This window comes from Necator americanus, chromosome II (genome assembly GCF_031761385.1).
Source record: "Necator americanus strain Aroian chromosome II, whole genome shotgun sequence".
NCBI classification, from domain to species: Eukaryota; Metazoa; Nematoda; class Chromadorea; order Rhabditida; family Ancylostomatidae; genus Necator; species Necator americanus.
In genome coordinates this window covers 9,499,910-9,521,069 of record NC_087372.1, presented here as the reverse complement: position 1 = coordinate 9,521,069, position 21,160 = coordinate 9,499,910, and the positions used below count along the sequence as shown (strand labels likewise).

The following is a 21,160-nucleotide window of genomic DNA, read 5'->3' as shown; positions in this document are numbered from 1 at the left end:
TTAGCTCTTCGATCAGGCTCAGAGAGGAAGACTTACTGGATTGAGGAATTGCACTTGCATTAATGTTTAGTGTAAAAGACTGTTAGAGACAAGTATGACTTTTCGCACTCCCTCAGAATCTCAAAATGTCTGGGATTTTGTTGCGCATATACGTCCTTTGAGAAAGGATTTTTCCACTTATTCTTATTCTGTGTCATGGAAATGGATTAGATGACAGCGTTGGAGGCTCTAAAGAGGAATAATGTTCCGACGCTAAAACATCAGCCATCAGTGGATGAGTCAATGGTGAGAATCCTGCAATCAAACGTTAGAGTCGGACAAAAACCCGACCTGAAGCTCAGTGCAAATGCGTAAACGGCTGCGCTCGAAGCAACGCTGTAGGACCAGCGGTTGTGACCAGTATGGGACCTCGTTAATCATCTCTGCAGTCCAGTGTAGCTAGCAATAACTGTTTCTATGGTAATGAAGTGTAAGATATTATGACTGCTTATTTTCGTCCCTTGTGCTGTTTTGCAGCTGCATGCATATTAAAAAAAAAGAAACAAATACGAGTGCATCGACGATTCAGATGGACATTTCCAAATATCATTCATGTTATGATTGTTGCGCACGGAGACATTTTAGAAGCCAATCCTCTGACACATTCTATGACACTCTATTCACTTTCGATTTTTTTTTCATTGGAGTAGTTGGAAGTTAATTAATATGGTATTTCTATACCTTCTGTGCAAAAAGTAGTTTGCTGCAACATCGCGCTTTCCTCACCTCTTATTAGTTTTTGTTCTTCCCAATGGTCTTCTTCATAACCATAATAAATCTTGATCAGTCTCATCTCTATTGATATTACTGTCGGCGACGATGCTTCGATCCGTCTTTTCCCGTGCAGCGATCCAACTTCGAGCTGCAAGTTCAATTCCGGAAGGGATAAAGGACATCAAACCAAAGTACACCAAGGTGAAAGTCTCAGCGATTAAACCTATTGCACAGCAATTCAATTTGTTCAGTTGTTTATCAACAACGAATGGGTGGACGCTGTTAGCAAAAAGACGTTTGACACCTTTAATCCAACTGACAACACTCTGATCACAAAAGTTGCAGAAGCTGATAAGCCAGACGTTGACAAAGCTGTGAAGGTGAGAGACCAATCGACGTTTTTCTCTTTCGTCTTTTTATTGTTTGCAAAGGTCTTAGTTATAGTCTAAGCTCACGGCGGTGACTAAGAATGTGTATTTAAAATCGTTTTGTTGATGAAATATGTACAAACATAGCAGCTGTTCCGGTGCTTTACTTATTCAGATGACTAGAAAACTGCTTAGTTCGTCCTCCCCGATTTATCGAGTCGTTAGTCAAAAAATTATGTGCGGTCCCATTAAATTGGCCAATTGCAGAAGATGTTACCAACAACTCGATTCTTGGGCTGGCAGCGTGGAAGTATGCGCTGCAGGAGATCGGTTGTTCACGACTTTGTTTTGGTTTTAGGAAACCATCCGAAGAAAATCCAGAATCTAGAATTGATATCAGATAAGAACTTGGAGGAATAGTGAAGTATTGATGGCTCAATGAAACTATTCTACAGTCGCGTCTAAACGGCTCGAAGTCTGATGCACTTGCGCAGGTGGTTGCGCTCGAAATGGGACCCACACCAGCTCCAATCGTACCGCAGAAATGAGTAACAGTACCTCAGTACCATTTCTTTTGTAATTCACCAGGGTTCAAGTCGTTTTGCCTGAAGTGTGTGAACAATTACGGATTACTTTCTGAATAACTGTTTTTTCTAAATTGTTTTTATGACAACGAATTTGCTCTATAAACCAGCAGCTGCGTGGTTTTTAAAGGAACTTTTGAAAACCTGTTGCTGAAATTGAACGAATTTCCAATTAAGAGTATTCGCATTAAAGGTGGAAAGAATGTAACATCCACGGTTATGTAAAATGTTTGAGATTTCAACTAACAAACAAAGGGAAGTATTTGAACAGAAACAATTCCTACGCGCGCCGCCTCCATTCTTTCTCTACTTTTCGTGATTCTGTATATCTATAATTTTCCAGGCAGCTTCCGATGCTTTCCGACTTGGGTCCCCTTGGCGTCGTATGGATGCTGCGCAGCGGGGTATTCTTTTGCAGAAATTAGCTGATCTAATGGAACGAGACCGTGTTATCCTTGCCGTGAGTCAACTCTTATTCCTTGCTATAAACGAAAAATGTTCCATGTTTGAGTAGATTACTGTGTTACTTAGTCACTGGAAGCTCTTGACAATGGGAAACCATATGGTGTTGCATACCAGGCCGACCTACCTTTGTCAATCGCCTGTTTAAGGTTAGTAAGAGCAAAGGATTATGTTATGTTCGATTTTCTTTCGAATACTGAGAAGCGGTCTGTCTTTATTTGCAGATCTTTAGCTTGCTAAATAACCATATAATTATATAGGTATTATGCTGGATGGGCGGACAAAAATCAAGGAAAGACGATTCCAATCAGTGGTGATTATTTCACCTACACGAGGCACGAACCGGTTGGAGTTTGCGGACAGATCATTCCGGTACATTTATTAAACGTTTTCTGCTCTTTTTGGTGGTGGAGATTGTAGAAATGTGTATATGATCAGTTGAGGTTTGATTGCTGTAACATTGAAAAACAATACAAGAATTACAACAAAGATAGTCGTAAACCCTAACATTCTGAACTAACTTGTCTTTCTAAGTGATCAATAACGGATCCCTTTTGGATGCTAAGGTTCCTAAAGCTTCAACTTTAGATGAATTCTGCCTTCTTTCTCCTTGTGAAGTAGTGCTGCCAATGTAAAGAGCAAATAACGCAATGGTTGTTGAGTTTACTCGTGAACTTTCCTGAAACCTTTTCCTGGTATTGAGGATTAAATTCTAAATCAGCGTTTATGTTGAAATATCAAATATTGTGTGCAGAAGAGTCAAAACGACATGAAGCACACTGCAGTTGCATAAACGGTTGCGCTCGAAGCGGTGCGGTGGAACGCAGCGGTGAGGATATGGAGGAGTAAGGTGTAAATACCCCTGCTACCACCGTTCATTGCTGGAGATGGCGATGGTCTCACCCCTATTCTAACATCTGTCTCCATCGCGCCGCTTTGAGCGCAACCGCTCACGCAATTACACCGAGCTTCATATCGTTTTGACCAGACTATAGATTCATATTTCGTGCTACATTAAAACAGGAAAAGAAAGTTGTATCCGCATAGGCCTTTCTCGAGGTTAGACCTTTCACCATACAATTGAGTTTCATTAATTCCAGTGGAACTTCCCCCTCCTGATGCAAGCTTGGAAGCTCGGACCTGCACTAGCAATGGGCAATACCGTTGTGATGAAGTGTGCTGAGCAAACTCCTCTGTCTGCTCTTCACGTAGCCAGTCTTGTCAAGGAGGTTTGTCTAACAATTGAGGAGTTTTACTCTACGGAAAAACCTATTAGCTTACTTTTTTTAGGCGGGTTTTCCTGCTGGAGTTGTGAATATCGTTCCTGGGTTTGGACCAACTGCTGGCCACGCTATTTCCAGTCATATGGATGTGGACAAGGTCGCATTTACTGGCTCAACTGAGATCGGACGAATTGTGATGACAGCGGCAGCTCAAAGTAATGTCAAGAAAGTTACGCTCGAACTGGGAGGCAAGAGTCCGAACATCGTCTTCGCCGATGCTGATAGTAAGTCCGCCCCTATTTAACCTCCCCTTCTCCCATTCAAAACAAGCAGGCTCATGCGCACCTCTATCTTGCAATCAGCCATTCCCATTGCAACTCTTACTATCCATTTTGTTCGTTCTTCCTCCACGCTTATGCAAATGTTTCTGATTTCTTCTATTGAGTCTTTTTCTTAGACCATCTTCGACACAGCGGAGACATCGCACCGCGTTTTCTGCTGAAGTAAATATTATTCTTACGTCAAAATTTGCATACGTTTATAGATACATGTAGTATGTGGCGTATTTATGTGTGTGCATATATATATATATATATATATGTATATATATATATATATATATATATATATATATATATATGTAGTATGTGGCGTATTTATGTGTGAATATAATTATGCTCATGCCTCTTATAACATCATCCAGCTCAAAGGGGAAAAAGGAAGCTGGAACCCGAAGTGATCGTAAGTGACAGCCTAAGCAGATTTCGTGAGATCTTAGCCACTGAACAGGGTTGGCTGGGTTACATAGATGTCTCCTGTTCATTGATCCCAGCATCTTTTTCAGTCTCTCCGTTCCCTCGCCATTGTCATCCATGATGTGCTCAAGTTTTGTGACACCGTTGCCTTAGTAATTTCTTAACTAGCAGCACTCCTTTTACTCGTTTATTGATCTGTTATCTTTTTTGTCAGTGTTCGTCGTAATGGCTTCCTAAGCCTGTCTGGAAGTCTAGCAGGTAAAAAATTGCTCAAAATTAGTGATGGCTTCCTGTTGGTTGGATGTTGGCTGCGAAATATTTTCAAAAATCATCGTATATAATGCCAGAACCAACGGGAATCTTTCATTCATTTGCTAAACGGCAAAAATGGCTGTTGCTAACTGATGATGCTGACTTTTCTGACTTCACTCTGAATAACATGGCCGGAACTGCATCGGAGTCCGAGGAAGAATTTGACGAATGGCTGATCGTTGGTTTCTATGGAAGGAGCGACCGTGCCCCAGCTGTGGAAAGGAGGAGAGGATTAGTAGCTTTAGCCTACATGTTGTAGATCCGTAAAGTCTAGGGCTCAGGTTCTAGGGTGCTGACCAACATAGTTCTCTACTTCCAGAAATAGGAGCGCGGTAGTGTTTCCCTTCTCCTCCCTCCGCCCCCTCTTCCCTGGCAACTACACTTTATACACGAGCTCACTTTCATGTTCTTCTGGCTCAGATGTCACTAGATTGAGATAGATCAACTGACTGAGGTCTATGACGTCTCTAATTTACTTAGGCGTTGTCAGTTGTCGTATGATCACTTCTTTTCAGTGGATTTCGCTGCCGAGCAGGCGCACCACGGTCTTTTCTTCAACCAGGGACAATGCTGCTGCGCGGGATCTCGCGTATTTGTGGAAGGAAAAGTAAGTGTTTCGAAACTCAGAAGATATCCGTTCATGAATATTCATGATTACGTTCAGGTCTACGATGAATTTATCGCTAAATCCAAGTCATTGGCTGAGAAACGAAAGCTTGGCGATCCTTTTGATCTGAAGACCGACCAGGGGCCTCAGGTGAAACTTAAACGTTCCACGCTCTTGGAAGATATGTCGGGTGGTGCAGCTTTCATATTTTCTACTGTATTAGGTAGACGAAGCCCAGTTGAAAACCATCATGCGTTATGTGGATATTGGTAAGAAGGAAGGTGCTCAGCTAGTGACAGGTGCATTATAGTTACATTATTCCTTCATTTTTCATTCCTTTTATATCATGATGATAGCAGTGAGAATTTAATAGTTTTGAAATGATTCACCTTGAGTTGTCTTGTCTCCGCAGGTGGCAAGAAATGGGGCGATAAAGGATTTTTCTATGAGCCAACCATCTTCGCCAATGTAAAGGATGAAATGACGATTGCTCAGGAGGAAGTGGGCGATTAATTTTCATTTTTCCTTGTTTCTAAATTATTATATAGAGCTGGCTAGGAGGCCTTGTTTTCTACTTCCCTTTTTTTTATAATCTAGAATTTCCTCCAGATATTCGGTCCTGTAATGAGCGTGATCCGTTTCGATAAGATGGAAGATCTTGTTAATATTGCCAATAACACTATTTATGGACTAGCGGCCGCAGTCGTTACTAAGGACATTGAGAAAGCTCTTTATGTAGCCAATAATATCCGGGCGGGATCGGTTTGGTGGGTGTTTCAGCTGTGATCATTAGTTTGTAAAGATGTGAGTAAAGTGAGGTACACGTCTGTTGTTTTTTCTCTATAGGGCAGAAAAATTTATTAGGGAAACAAACGTGTTAAAAGTGATTTTTAAGGGTAAACTGCTATGATGTATTTGATGCGGCTGCACCATTTGGAGGTTACAAGCAATCAGGTGATTGGTGACACAGACATTTTACGTTCTTTTCAAGTGCATAGAGCGGTAGTGGTGAAAAATGTGTTGTTTATTTTCAAGGCATTGGTCGTGAACTTGGTGAATATGGACTCGAGGCTTACACAGAAGTGAAGACGGTCACAATCAAGGTGCCACAAAAGAATTCATAAATCGCTTGTTGTTGAAAATTATTGTTCATGTTTATGTTATTGCAAAGCATTGTCCGGTTCTTGTGTCCATTCTAATACACATCACTATTGTTTCTTGCATGATCATTGTTCTCATTCTAATATATGTACATCTTCGTTTTTTTTTTTTTTAATAATCTTGAGATAAATATAATACACCAATTTTGGAAGTCGCTGAAAGTGATTTATTTTCCTTCATGTGCTGCAAGACGTAGTATGGTGATTTGGGCCATTCATTCAAAATCACCATTTAAATGCTTTTGTTTTTGCTGTTCAGAACATTCGTCACATACTTTTACAGGCAATTAGTGCAATTCGTAACCAACTACAATAATAAGAGGAGCGGACAGAGATTGTTGCGTACCTGCAGCTTTCTTATTCCCTCGTACATATAGATGAAAGTGGTTTATTCATTATCTTATTCTGATAACTATCTGACATATGTGCGAAAGTATGTGACATATATTCGTAATTTCTTTCACGAAAGTATTTTGTAATTGTGCAACGTAAGGAACATCAGTCTGGAGCAACAATCACTGGCGTTTGGATACGAGATCACCTGTCCTCAGATCAACATGTAGCGCCGTATGGTACTCCTTGGTCATGTGTTCATTGATATTCTCTCTGCTCGCGTTAACTAAAGGAACTCCAAGTACAACTGATAGTGACACATGTACAGTCAGCTTCAAACAGTCGAGGAAGCGCACTAACTTCACTGTATGCAAGAAATTGCCTGGACTCCTCTTTTTGCTTTTCATTGTTTTTCGTGATTATTTTTTTTTTCGTACAATAATGCATGAAAGTAACTACATAATATTAGCGAAGTTCTTTCTTGTTACTTTTATCATTCGTTTTGCTCTAAAGTGTCCTCTAAGATCTTAGTTTGTAGGGATCTAGTTTCTGACCCATTTTTTCTCATGTAATTACGCGCGACTTTTACCTTTCGTAATCGTAACACGAGGGAAACCCTCTCTCGATCTTTGAGAAGTTTCTTTTGACTTTAGGGCATCTCCTAAGGAACTTCAGTTTGCAAAATGGGCCTCTGCTCCAGTTTTTGTGTAACTGTTCAAAGCTAGCCTTCTATGACGGATTTCGAGATTTTACTATGACACTGATTAAAATAAATGCTAATCATGTACAATTTAACAAAAAAAAATGGGACGGAAATTGGGTTTCTACAAATTAAGAATTCAGAGGCATCTTAGGGCAAAACAAAAGATAAAACTGATGGAGGACTACGACTACGCAAGCCTATTCGAGCATACGAGAAAAAAAGAGTGGAGAACTACAAAAACCGGAAAAAAGATGTTCGGGACTTTTTCCGCAAATTGTGGAGGGAAATGAAGTGCACACCTTCTCCGATGATGCGTCGTGTAATTATATCACAACCACGTTTTACGCTAAGGTTTAAGACCTTTACGAGAATCGAATCCTCAAGGGACCCTAATGATAGGACCTCAGTGATGGTCCTACGTGAGTTTGAGTACGGCAAAGTGTTGTTAGAGAAGTAGTTGAGAAGAGGTGGTGGGTAGTTCTTCCTTAGTCGAGTGACAAAATTGGCCTAGCTCTGCTAAATGATAAAGAGAAATATCAGTTCAAAGACGAAAGTCAAGGTAACACAGAAGAACCTTAATGTACGTGCAAAACCTGTTCGTAGTGAGTAACACTCCAAAATAGAGAGTTGTCCATACTTTCGTTTGGTTTCCCGAGCAAAACTTCATTTTTCTAGCAATAAACGGGATCTCATGAAAGTGTACAAGAGAGAAAATTGTTTGACTTCTACAGAGCCAATAACGCACAAGGTATATATAGTAAGGTCAAAACGACATGAAGCACGGTACAATTGCGTACGCGGCTTTTCTAGAGGCGGTGTGGCGGTTAGGAGCGTACTGGAAACCCTTGCTGGCACCACCCATCGCCGCAGCTTGCGGTGGTCCTACTTCGGTTCAAGCTGCTATCTCCACCCCGTTGTTTCGATCGCGTACACAAATGCACCGCGCTTCACGTCGTTTTGACCCGACTATAACTTTACGACACACGAGAAACTGCGAACTCCAAAAAGCCTGCCTAAACTTCTGGAATATCTCCTCTTGTCCAAAATAGTAACTGGAGTGAGACAAGAGGCAGTAGCAGAACTACTTCTGTTCAATTTCACCGATGACTTGATGTGAAGAACAGTAGATCAGTGTCCTTCCGTCATCATCTTAGCCCCACCAGGAAGCCCCTTGACCGATCTCGGGTACAGTGACGTTACTGTGATATTCGCGGGAACCACAAACTTCAACATGTTTTTGACCTTGCATAGAAGCTAACAGCAGCCTAAGGATTACGAGAATTGGAATTTTACCCTGGAATGGGAATATGGCCAACTCAATATTTTGAAGCAAAATGTTACTGACATGAAGGTTTTGCAATGAGTTCGAGGTTCTTATGCGTAAGCTTGCGTTTCGACTTCTCTTATTTACTTTGCAGAAACAAGCCTACCGACTTAGGAAAGCTACAGTGTGTACTTTTCTTAACTTCTTCTCTGATCAAAGTTCGTAATTTTTACGTAGAAACAGCACTTTGCTTGTGATCTCTAGAAAATTCGATTCTCGCAAACGTCTATAGAAAACGAATTAGGTCGCTTCCATATTTGAGAAACGGATAACCCAGAAGTACACATTCCTGCATACATATAACTTATCTTTTCATTTGTATTTGGAGTACCTTCACTTTATGCGAGCAAATAGAACATCAGCGACCACACCACAGTATTAACCGACAAAGATGTAAACAACTCAATTCGTTTTTAAAATGGTGAAGAAAATGTTGTTGATGTTCTAAGACGATGATATTTGTTTTTCTCTAAGAGCTGATGAGAAGTTGTTCAGGACATGAATATACAAATATACTACCTCCCTGCAACAACTCACGTGCCCTATGTCCACCGTGTATAAATAGTCCTAGCTCTGCAGAAGGTGAACAGTTTCATCTTCTGTTCACTCTTATAAAATTTGCGGATGCTTTAGATTCCTTTGTACCTATACGATTTATATTTACTTGAAGGTAAACTCTTTGGCAGAAACCAAAAAAAACAAATATCATTATTTTAGAATTGTCATCACTTCAAAAAGGAAATGAGTTATAACAGAGCAAACGCTCGACCAACCTGTACTGTTCTTTGTTGACACTTTTTTCGTGTTCAGTGATGTTTTGTTTCCTCGCGTGAAGTAAAGGAACTTCAACTACAGCTGAAACGATAAGTCAGATATGTATGTAGGAACACTGTTGTCTGTGCTATCTGTTACTCAAATGTGGAGCCTATCTAATCCGTTTTCCGATAGTTTTCTACGAGAATCGAATGCTCAACTGATCGTAAGCACAGCGCTGTTTCTAGGTGAGAACCACAAGTTTTGAAAGAGAAGAAGTCGAGAAAAGAGAGCATCTGCTTCCTTAATCGAAAGGGAAAACTGGCCACTTTCTGCCAAGGGGATGCGCTTCTGCGTCCACATCAACACAAAATGCTTTACGAACGCGTTTCTACCCCGCGACTTCGAGAAGAAATCTGAACATCCTGTCGGCGGTCTCCCTGTAGTGGGCTTAATATCGCGGGAACACAGTCGCCCGAACTGTCAACCTTCACTACCATGTCGTCCCATTCCAACTTTCGCACTGCGTTTACGAGGGTAGCTGTGAATATCTTGGGTGAGATTTTATCACCCCGTCGGACTCCCTCTTCACGTCAATGATGATATTCTTGTAGAATGGCGAAATTCCGGTCGTGAAGTTACTGTACAACTCTCGAAGTGCCTTTATGTACTGAGTAGGAATGTTTTGGTTGTACAGGGCTTCCACGACCGCTTCCGTCTCAACTGAGTCGAAGACCTTCTTCAAGTCGATGAAAGTGAGGCAGAGCGGTATCCTCGTGATACCTCGGATGAGCTTCGAAACAGTGTGAATGTAGTCAATCGTGCTGAATCATTTTCGAAACCCTGCTTGCTCGCATGGCTGCACTTCATCCAAGATTTTTCATTCATATTAAATTATTATTTATTAAAATATTTCATATTAAAGATCATGGACAGTAAGCAGATTTGGCGATAGTTGCCGATGTCATATGGATCTCTCCTCTTATATAACAACACGGTCTTGCTGGCATTCTACTGTTTAGGAACCTTGCATTCCGACAGGTAACGTGTAAAGAGCCTCGCCAGGGTGTTGATGAGTACTGGCGGAAGATTATTCAGGTGTTCTGGTCTTATTCTATCGGGAACGGGTGCCGTACGATTTGTTACCGACATGATAGCATGTCGTACATAGGACGGGAGAACCTCTGGAATGACATGTCCGTCTTCCCTCACATGGTGATTAGGCAAGTGGACCTGGCTGTCGAATAGATCAGAGCAGAAATCGTAGATGATTTTCTCCATCCCCCTTCTCGATGCAATGGTTGTTCTCTTCGGGGTCCGGAGAGCAGTTATCCTCGTCTTGCGACTGGAGAAATCTCGACGGGCATAGCGGATGGTTTACCCCGCCTCTGCAGCTTCAACAAACACTTCTGCTCTTCTCTCTTTGAGGTCTTCTTTATCGCCTCTCTGCAAAGCCTTGCGAGCTCGGACGTGAGTTCTTGTGCTGCTCTACGCTGGCGTATCAGCTCAAGAGTTTCAAGGGACAAGCGTCTCTTGGTGGTTTTAAAACTTTCAGCCTTCATCGCGCCGTCGTGAAGGTGTTCAACGAGCCGGTCATATTCCTCGTCGATGTTGACCATTGCGGAATCTTCCCAAAAGCCGGCTAGCGTAGCGAAGAGATCCCAGTTGATGATAGTTCTGGGATTTCTCTCTCTGAACTTGAAGGCTTTCTCTTCTCTCCTTGTGAAAGAAAATCTTCCTCGGAGGAGGCGATGGTCCAATCCCGTATAGAACTTTGGTACAACAGCGACGCCCGTCAGGCAGAACCTTTTATTAACGATGATGTGGTCTATTTCATTACGGTACCCTTCACCGGGTGACTTCCACGTCCAGCGTAGAGAAGAGGGCTTCTGGAATTGCGAGTTTCCATGGATGGTCTTAGTCATGATGAACTCGGAGAGCCTCTCCCCCTCTTCATTCCATTGTAGGCCGTGGGTCCCGACGTGAAGTTCTTCAGGCGTTCTTCTTGGGCCAACTTTAGCATTGAAATCGCCTAGTATGACCTTGTAGAAGGTATGATCTTTTTGGCAGAACTTCTCCAGGTCGATATAGAAAGCTTCGACTTCTTCTTCTTCGGGTACTCAAAGCTGCTGATGGACTACATCTTCTCATCCGCAGACGTCCGAATCGGGTAAGTTGTTCGAAAGAGTCGATGTTCTTTGCCATACTCGACGCCAACTCCACCAACTCCTCTACTGTCGCATGTTCCTAAGAACAGTTCCTCTCCAGTTTTATATGCGGCGTTGAGAGGATGACGTCTCGTCTCGGTCAGTCCGACGACTCCGACGTCGTACTTGATCTTCTTAGCTTGCATCATCAGATCTTCGATAGCCGCTTCCGATGCAAGCGTACGTGCGTTGTAAGTACATATCGTCATCCTAATCCTTTTCCGTTTCGGTAGCCTATATGACTCCTGCAACCCCGTCCTTCCTGGCGCTATCGTACCAGGCTTTTCTCCGGAATCAAAAGACTCTTTTCTATTACTGCGACATGCGTAAAATTTTAAAACCCATGGGCAGGTTGCAAGTCTCTAGTCCCATGAGTTTTTGGGACTAGAGGCTTGCAACCTGCCCACGGGAACCTTCCGTTCTCCCGGTGTGGACATGTGGAGCTTATTTGTTGAAGGCGACTCCAAACTTCCTCCCACAACTTGCACCTCCCAGTCACTTGATTGCAGGCTTTTGACCGGGCGGACGTGCGGGATGCAAGGATGTTATGAGTCAGTCCCGGCTCAACAGAAACAGGGAGTCCATCCCCTGAATCCATTGGCGTCTCTGGGCAAGCACAAGGTCGCTTTTGGTCCGCCATTAGCCATCTATCCGACACCTGATGACGACCTGGACTAATAGGCTCGAATAATGTAACAATATAATCTGCCAACGCCACGTGCTCGAATTATTTTGATGTGAACGAAAAGAATTTTGTTATAAGAAAAATTCGAGAGAACGGTTATATAACGTGATCGATGAATTTGGGACCAGCATTAATTTCCCCAGTGCAGTAGAATATGCATCTCGTCTACGAAAACTCGGAGTTTAGCCTAAAATCTCTACGAAACCTCTTTGAAGATTAGAGTAAAACTTAATTATGCTTATTAGTGGTAGTCAAGCAATTTCTAGAACAAATATTTCATGTAGCATTATTCAGATCGAGTTCTTTCAGCTACAACACCAACTGGAAACATTTGAACGTGCTAAAGTTAATTTTTTTTTGGTGTTTTTTCTGTTTATCAGCATAAAAGGAGTAGCGATGTTGTATTTTTTGCTGGAAAGGTACAGAACCCTTTATAAGTTTATCAATAAACATGTGAATAATTTATGAGCGACTATAGAATAGACAAAAGATCATGCTTGCATTTTCTCGCCTTCGGATCTAAACATTTCGATGAACTTTAAACTGACGCTTCGAGTACTCCTGATCCTCCTTTCTAAGTATAAAGATATGCTTCGCATTTTGACTATGACGCGTGCACAGTACGTGACCCAACATGGAAAGTCTTTCTGAATGTTGTCCTTAGGGAAATGTTGCGTACTGGCTTGTCTCGTGCTGCGATCCAAATCCGAGCCGCAAGCTCAATACCACCACCGATAAGAAATATCAAGCCGAAGTATACCAAGGTCAAACTTCTCAAAATATCCATTTTATGTAGATTTTTGGTGGATTGTTCCCATTCGTTTAGATGTTCATTAACAACGAATGGGTAGACGCAGTCAGCAAAAAGACGTACGATACGATCAATCCGGTAGACAAGAGTTTGATTGCGAAAGTCGCCGAAGGTGACAAGGCAGATGTTGATAAAGCTGTAAAGGTCAGACCACTTGATGTTTTAAGTATGTCTAATAGGTTAGTGAAAAAAAAACATCGACTGTAATAGGCGAATACAGGTATATTCACATTTGATTAGCTTTTACATTTGATTTTTAGCTACATTTGATTCATTCAATATAGCGTAGAGTGTTGCGCCCAAAGTTAAAGCTTATCTAGAATCTAGCTAAACGGGTGATCCCGCCCATTTCTTCCTAACTGCCGTAAAAAACGGCCCGGAAGATACGGCTTCGAGCGTTCCGGCGCGCTATTTTCCACAACGAGTTCGACTGGAGCGCGCTAGCCGTGTGCACACGCCGCATCTTCCGGGCCGTTTTTTACGCCAATTAGCAAGAGATGGACGGAACCACACGCCTCTCCATAATCTACGATCCCGTATACGAATACTCCACTTGGAATCCGTACCACCTCAGATTCCTGGGGTGATGCCTTTAAGGGGCGGTCCTATCGCGTACAGCCCTATAAGATACCTGAATTATAAAGTAAAGTAAAGGAAAGTCACTGGCGTATCAATCCACTTGGGGTGCGCCAACGCGTTTTATTGGAATTCGTAATCATTGAGGTTCTTTGGAACGCGTGTTGGCCTATACAATGACTTGCGAGCGCCAGCCGATGATCAAGTCGGTGCTTTTATCCTCCCAGACAAGTCTGGTACCAATTTATCGACCCCAGAGGGATGAAAGACTTGGTGAGCACTAGGGCGGATTCGAACCTCCGATCGAACGTGCAGGAAGCGGAACCTCTAACCGCTACACCATACCTGCCTTACCTGAATTATAGAAAGGTCAAAACGACATAAACTACGGCGCAGTTGTGTAAGCGACTGCGCCGTAGGACCTTTGCGAGTGAGGACCTTTGCGACTTCCTACCACTCATTGCTGCTGTTCCCCAGATGCAGATGGTCCCACCTGGACTCCAACCGCTCTCTCCGCCTCGAGCGCAACCGCTTGCAGAAGTGCACCGTGCTTTATGTCGTTTGAACCAGTTATAAATGCCACCAGCGTCATGCAATGCACGTAACTCATTAAAGGCCGTCAACGATGATGGTTCCAATGAAGGAAACTATTCTCGTTCTTGACGTGTTTTACCTCTCTTTAGTTTTTTGGGCTTTTATATATATATATATATATATATATATATATATATATATATATATATATATATATATATATATATATATATATATATATATACTTTCAGGCAGCTTCTGATGCTTTCCGACTTTGATCTCCATGGCGCCGTATGGATGCCGCGCAGAGGGGTATTCTACTGCAGAAGTTGGCAGATCTCATAGAACGAGACCGTGTTTATCTTGCTGTGGGTGGAAAGCACTGAAGAGGAAGCGAGCGCTGCTCAACTGTTCTTCACATGATGTAATCGACGGCGATATTGAACAGGAAAGGTCCCGTTACTGCCCCTTTTCTCAATTCAGTTTCCACTTCTAACGGTGTAGTACATCTGGCAGGTGTTCGTACTACAGGGTGTTCTTCTATTCATGCGTACGAATTTTACGTAATTGCGTAATTAAGCGTACGAAGTTTCCTGGAATTCCATTGGCGCCCAGCGCATTTGTGAGACGGTCCCCATGATAAGAGTCAAAAGCGGTTTCGAAGCTAACTGCAATGGATTGAAACACCGCTGCCACAATCCGATCATTCTTCTGACAATAAACACCTGGTCTATCGAACAAGGCGAAAGCTGGCTTGTTCGTAACGATTGTTTTCTTTGCGAAGTTTGATTAGCCGATCCAGTACTATCCACTCCAGAAATTTGTACAGTACACGCAACAGTGAGATTCTTTGGTGATTCCTGGATTCCATGCAGGATGGCTTCTTGTAGAGAGGAATTATGATAGCATCTCTCCGCGAGCCACGTATTGTTTCGTCAATCCATATTGAATGCATGGTTTTCGTCATTTCACGGATCCCAAACGGGATAAGAGGTCTTAGTATGTCTCCACTAAATTCATCATCCACGCGGGATTTTCTATCCTTTATGTTTTGGATAGAGACCAGAACATCAGACTTCGTCGCTGGTTCTTCACTGACTGCGATGTATGTCGGTCGTTAGATGTACACGAGTTCAGGGACAGACAGCGCTTGTCGGTTCAGCAAAGTCTTAAAATATTCCCTTCAGATGAACATGGTTGCCTGCCGACAGCGACTGCGTTGACCGTGTTGAAGACAGTCGAACACTCCATCTGTCGCTGTAGTCCCAATTCCTCCGTATTCGTTTATACTGTCCGACTGCAGGAATCAATCAAGTGATCGCAACCGTTTACCCCACAGCCACACGACCGCGCTAACCTATGCAATTTGTGCCGAGCTTTTTCATGTTCTTTTTACCCGAATGGAAGTGCTGGCGAATGACTAACTACATGCAGATCCCAACTACATCAAGACGCTATTTCTGTAGAGTGATAGAAAAGGTGAGAATACGGCTGTCAATTTAATGTCTTTCAGCAGTTAATGGTTGTTGAATTCCAAGTCAAACAACTGAAATAAGACGTTGTAGTTGACCAAAGTTCAACTTCTACGCAGGATTTTCATGCACCTGCTCATGTGTTCATTCTCGCTAGATGATTTGTTGCCTGATAATATTTCTAGTGGATTTTGCTGCTAAGCAGGCACATATTGGCAATTACACCAATCAGGGACAATTTTGTTGCGGTGGAACTCGTGTCTTTGTGGAGGGAAAGGTGAACACTTCGAATTGCATTTCTTTAAGCTTATAAACTCATCCTTCTCTCTACATACAGGTCTACGATGAGTTTGTCGCTAGATCCAAGGAAGTGGCTGAGAAACGTGTGCTTGATGATCCTTTTGATCTGAAGACTGAACAAGGCCCTCAGGTAGGTGGACTTTCAAATTAAGGAACTAATATTACGGCGTAGTTAAGGACCACTTATCGTCAATAAGGTTTACGGATAGTTTTCGGGAATGTTTCTTTCGATAACAGTGCGCTCCTGTGCAGATCATTTGCTCCGTATGGGAATGTCTAATCAGTTATCTTGATGCTACCCTTGAGCCTTTCCTAGCTTCTCATGCCATAGTACATTTGAAAAAAGAACTACTAAAAACTATGTCTGACTGCACCGTTGAGCGTTATGTGGATATTGGAAAGAAGGAGGGTGCTCGGCTGGTAACTGGTATGATAGTGATATCTATTCTGAAGGTTGGACACACTTTCTATCTTGTTCTGACGATCTGACAGTTACTTGCAATCATCCAAACGTTGCTGTTGCAGGTGGCAAGAGATGGGGTGACAAAGGTTTTTTTTATGAGCCAAATATTTTCGCAAACGTGAAGGACGAAATGAAGATGGCCCAGGAAGAGGTCAAAATTTTTATTTATTTTTTTCTCTATTTAGAGATTTGGAGATCATGTTCACAACAAGTGTTGACATAGAGCTCACTAGTGTGACTCGGTTGCTGGGTTATTCTTCTCTCAATCTGGGTTTTTAAATTCGTCTTGTTCCAGATATTCGGTCCAGTTATGAGCATATTGCGCTTCGATACAATGGAAGATCTTGTTGACATCGCAAACAACACTATCTACGGACTGGCAGCCGGTGTTGTTACCAAGGATCTTGACAAAGCCCTTTATGTAGCCAACAATATCCGAGCAGGAACCGTTTGGTGAGCGCATCCACAAAGTGAAGTTAGTAGTTATTTAATGAATGTTTTCTGTGTGGGAAGATTCTCGTTTGATCTTACGTAATCTTTTCGAGATTTTCATGACCGTTCAAGATAGTTTGAGTGAAGAACGATTATAGTAGGATCAAAACGGCCTGAATCTCGATGCACTTGAGCAAGCATTTTTGAGTAAGCATGAACCTATGCGGTCGTGTTAGCGATTTCCGTAGAGGCAGCATCATTGTTGGCTTCACAGTCAGGGTGAAGTTTCACCTATCCTCGATCTCAATCGCCCTATCCGTTGCGCCACTTCCAGCACGTCCGTACGCAACCTCAGCGCGCTTTGGGTCTTTTTGACCGAACTATAGTTCAGCTGATTAGGCGCTGCATTTTCAAAATTTAAATAATCAAATGAATTGCCAGCTTGACTTCGGTGGAAGAAATTATCTTGGATGTCTCATTCATTAACTTTAACTGAGAAGAAAACGTGGAAAGAAAGGAAAAAAAGAGGCTGAGCCATTTTGGAATATATGCGAGAAACTTCTTGACTGTGTTAACGAACCTACTTGTTTCGACTTGTGTACGATTTAGTATTTTCTTTCTGCTGCTTGGCCTGTTTTCTATTTCCTTTCTATGTCCTATATTCGATATTCTGAAGCAGAAGACCATCAAACGATAAAAATTTGAAATTAATAAGAAGAACAGCTTCTTTCAAAAGAAGAGCATTGGTAACGACATTCTAGGGTGAATTGCTATCATGTGTTGGACGCTACGGCACCATTTGGAGGCTACAAGCACTCAGGTAATTGAAAGCCTTTCCTCATATTTCCAATGATCTCGCGTTAAAGGTATGATTTGTCCGTTTTTAAGGTTTTGGTCGTGCAATGGGTGAGTACGCGCTTGAAGAGTATACCCAAGTGAAGACAGTTACAATAAAAGTTAAAGAATTCATAACTCATGAATCACACGATACTAGTAGTCTTCTCTTTGCTTTTTTTTACAGAATAAATAAATTTAGTTTGTTATTATTCTTTACTATATTTCTCCCTTCCATTGTGTTGAGAGACAGCATTTCGTGCGAGGTTGTATACTGTATACTTTTTCGCAAGCTCACAGTGTACTGTGACTGTGGGTGTCGAGTACAGCATACTTCCTCTGGTATTGCCTCCCTAACCGAGAAAGAGTTTTACTGTCGAAACTCCCCACCTAAAATGTTGGTTACCTGATCTATATAGGTTGGCGACGAAGTGTTGTGAAAGCTAAGCTAGGTATGACTGCTACTTAAAAGAAAAAATACTCCTGCTTCTTCAGTATAAATCCTTCATCAATACTTTGCACAGTAGGTTTCCCGTCTCAGATGTCGGACGCTACGGCGACCGACATCTGAGACGGGAAACCTACTGTGCAAAGTATTGATGGAGGATGAGAGGCGATGAAATCTCAGGTTGCTCAGGACGCCCTCATTGGACCAATGCAACACGTCTACGAATCTCCCTCACTGTCGGAATCACAGTCGATTAGTCGCGAGGCTATGTGGCGGATAGGAGGCTTACCACGGACCAAAAGCGACCTTCTGGCTGTCCAGAGACGCGGATAGATCCAGAAAATCAACTACCTGTTTCTGATGAGCCAGGACTGACCCATGACATTCTTGTATCCCACACGTCGGTCCGGCCAAAAGCCTGCAATCAAGTGACTGGGAGGTGCAGCGGGGGCGGTTTGGAGTCGCTTCTGACAGATAAGCTCCATTCGTCCACTCTAAGAGGACAAACCTTAACGACAAATACCAGTTAATGATAGTTCTGAGACTTCGCGGCTTTCTGTTCTCTCCGGATTAACAAAAATCTTTCCAGGAGGCAATGATCCGATCCCGTATAGAACCCGCTGGTGACTCCCACGTCCAGCTTATGAAGGAGGGTTCCGATGCAAGCGTACGTGCGGTATAAGCGCAGATCGTCATCCTGGTCCATTTCCGTTTGGTAGCCTATATGACTCCAGTAACCCAGTCTTTCCTGGCGCTACCGCTTTGTGGGAGGACAGCGTGGAACAGCACAAGCCGAAGTCAACCAAGTGCTCACGTCCGAGCTCGCAGAGCTTTGCAGAGAGGCGATAAAAGAAGCACTCAAAGAGAGGAGAGCAGAAGTGTTGGCTGAAGCTGCAGAGGTGGGAAAAAGCACTCGCTGTGCCCATCGAGACTTTGCCAGTTGCAAGACAAGGATAGCCGCTCTTCGGAATTCAAATGGAGCAACCATAGCATCGAGAAGTGGTATGGAGAAAGTCATCTACGAAGTCTACTCTGATCTCTTTTACAGCGATCTCCACTTCCTCCTCATCTTCTGAGGGAAGACGGACATGTCATTCCAAAGATTCTCCCGTCCGAATTACGACGTGGTATCATGTCGGTAACAAATCGCACGGCACCCGGTCCCGATAGAATAAGACCAGAACGCCTGAACTGTACTCATGAACACTCTGGCAACGCTCTTAACCCGGAATGTCGGAATGCAAGGTTCTTAAACAGTGGAATGCCAGCAAGACCGTGTTGTTATATGAGAGGAGAGATCCACATGACATCGGCAACTATCGACGAACTAACTCCACGTGATTGCTCTGTAAGAGAACCAGAGCAGAATGAGGGACGTGCAGAAGATGAATGACGATAAACTCGCCATTTGTGATGAAAAGGTTTGTTTACGAAATATATGTGGTGTGGGTTTTCCTGTGAACCCATTTGTCTTCCACCCCGTCGATTCTCACAAGATCTAGTCACCTCGCCCGGATGTTTTTGGCCGGTGCTTTCTGCGTAAGAAAAATTCATAAGCATATTCGATCGCTGCTCATTAACATGAGCTGATGAGTGCGTATTGGACGCATTTTATGAGTAGCTGGAGGAAGAGGTATGGTAGTCAAAGGAAGCTGAAGAATGTGTAGGAGCAACGCCTGCAGCACTGAAACCACGTACAAGCGTCCCGCAATGCAAGAGTTCAAAATCAAAACGGATGAGATTTCTGAACGTCATGGCCCGAGTTCAGATCGGTCGCGTGGGATTTCGCAACGAACGCAACAGAAAATAGTTACGAGAAATTTTGTACTGCCGTATTTGCATTAAGTTTAGCCGAATTTTCTTGGTCACTTTCTTGCTGTTTCTCTTTCGCTCTCAATCTCAGACCTTCATAAGCCAACTGGAAGCTGTCTGCGATCTTGCGCGAAAGCACGGGTCATACTGCTTGGGATGGAGCGGAACTAAGGCCTATGTCCAACAGATTCCTGCTTATCTCTTGAATAGAAACATGTTCACTGATCATCTCCGCAAAGCGCTCCTTGATGACGCTTGTATCCTTGAATCTTTCGATGTCACTTCGCCTTACACAAACGTCTCCATTTATTTTATTTTATTTTATTTATTTATTACGCTCAAAGGCGTGGCCAGAGTAAGAGGCAAGGAATGATTACAAATAAACTATAGAAAATAAAGCAACGAGAAAAGAGGAGTAGAATGAGAATAAGCAGGGGTAAGTCACGCGAACAGTAAAGCAAGGGAATATTTAGTAATTTCAAAATGCACATAAACTCGACAGTTCGGCAAGCGGGTATACTGGCTCACCCCGCTTAACCGGTGAGTAGAAAGGGAAACACTGATGTTATAGGCTAGATAAAGAAGTAAAGGGGAACTTCAACAGAGCAGAGAAGGTTCAAACAAAAATCAAAGGAACTACGCGTTAGAACGCATTAGACTGATCCCTGCTAGGAAAGCGGAAGCAAATAGAAGAAAAACACAAAGTTGAAAGGAAGAACCAATCGAGCTACTAGTTACATAAATAGTAAAGCAAAATAGAACACCGAAGGCGAAACAAAGGCACCAAAAGGACAAATAAAGACGAAATCGAAGGAAAGATTAGAAAATCGAAATCAGGGAGTAGGCGCTTAGGATGCCATACGGGCTACTGAGGAAGATGAGGAGATGAACTGTCCATCGCGAAAAGTTGAAAAGGGAAGAGAGAAATTAGGGAATTTCGAGGTTAAAAAGTCGAACTAAATCAACCTGACTCAGCCTTCGTTTAAAAATCCTGGTGCTTTCGGCCATAAGCACGTGTAGGGGAAGAAGAGGGGGCCATTTGGCGGTACGAACGAAGAACGATTAAGAGAAGTGTGGAAATTTTCTGCCATGGTCTCTGTTATAAATTCCAAACCCCCCTGTTCTGGTACTGCTAGGTCTAAACACCCAGTATTTACTGGGTGAGAGTTTAGTTTCATTTCGGAGGATTCGAGAGGAAAATATTAAATCTGAAACTATTCTTCTATAGAACAAAGGTTTTAAGGCTAAT

At 42.7% G+C, this 21,160-nt stretch overlaps 4 protein-coding genes across 5 annotated transcripts; 2 read left to right on the top strand and 2 right to left on the bottom strand.

The window, feature by feature from the left end:
• Positions 1-858: 858 nt before the first annotated feature.
• Positions 859-6,188, top strand: RB195_017284 (uncharacterized protein; the record flags this gene model as incomplete). Its single annotated transcript, XM_064184216.1, has 14 exons — positions 859-954; positions 1,005-1,133; positions 2,049-2,165; positions 2,237-2,316; positions 2,428-2,539; positions 3,268-3,396; positions 3,458-3,674; positions 4,973-5,064; positions 5,122-5,214; positions 5,288-5,363; positions 5,477-5,565; positions 5,674-5,831; positions 5,960-6,018; positions 6,100-6,188. 14 exons carry the CDS (start codon positions 859-861, stop codon positions 6,186-6,188), a joined length of 1,536 nt encoding a protein of 511 aa, XP_064040097.1.
• A 4,477-nt stretch (positions 6,189-10,665) lies between these two features.
• RB195_017283 (uncharacterized protein) lies at positions 10,666-11,262 on the bottom strand (the record flags this gene model as incomplete). The annotated part of the gene is made up of 1 exon (XM_064184215.1): positions 10,666-11,262. One exon carries the CDS (start codon positions 11,260-11,262, stop codon positions 10,666-10,668), a length of 597 nt encoding a protein of 198 aa, XP_064040096.1.
• A 212-nt stretch (positions 11,263-11,474) lies between these two features.
• Positions 11,475-11,753, bottom strand: RB195_017282 (uncharacterized protein; the record flags this gene model as incomplete). The annotated part of the gene is made up of 1 exon (XM_013442545.2): positions 11,475-11,753. The coding sequence occupies one exon, from the start codon at positions 11,751-11,753 to the stop codon at positions 11,475-11,477; it is 279 nt and encodes a 92-aa protein (XP_013297999.2).
• Positions 11,754-12,897: 1,144 nt separating this feature from the next.
• RB195_017281 (uncharacterized protein) lies at positions 12,898-19,492 on the top strand (the record flags this gene model as incomplete). Of its 2 annotated transcripts, XM_064184213.1 has the most annotated exons (13): positions 12,898-12,993; positions 13,056-13,206; positions 15,808-15,899; positions 15,960-16,052; positions 16,175-16,349; positions 16,448-16,536; positions 16,681-16,838; positions 17,579-17,637; positions 17,706-17,810; positions 18,421-18,527; positions 18,689-18,766; positions 18,876-18,998; positions 19,148-19,492. In XM_064184213.1, the coding sequence occupies 13 exons, from the start codon at positions 12,898-12,900 to the stop codon at positions 19,490-19,492; spliced, it is 1,671 nt and encodes a 556-aa protein (XP_064040094.1). The 2 variants fall into 2 exon arrangements, with proteins under 2 accessions (XP_064040094.1, XP_064040095.1); XM_064184214.1 differs by lacking the exon at positions 18,689-18,766 and having other exon boundaries at positions 18,421-18,538; positions 18,842-18,998.
• Positions 19,493-21,160: the final 1,668 nt, after the last annotated feature.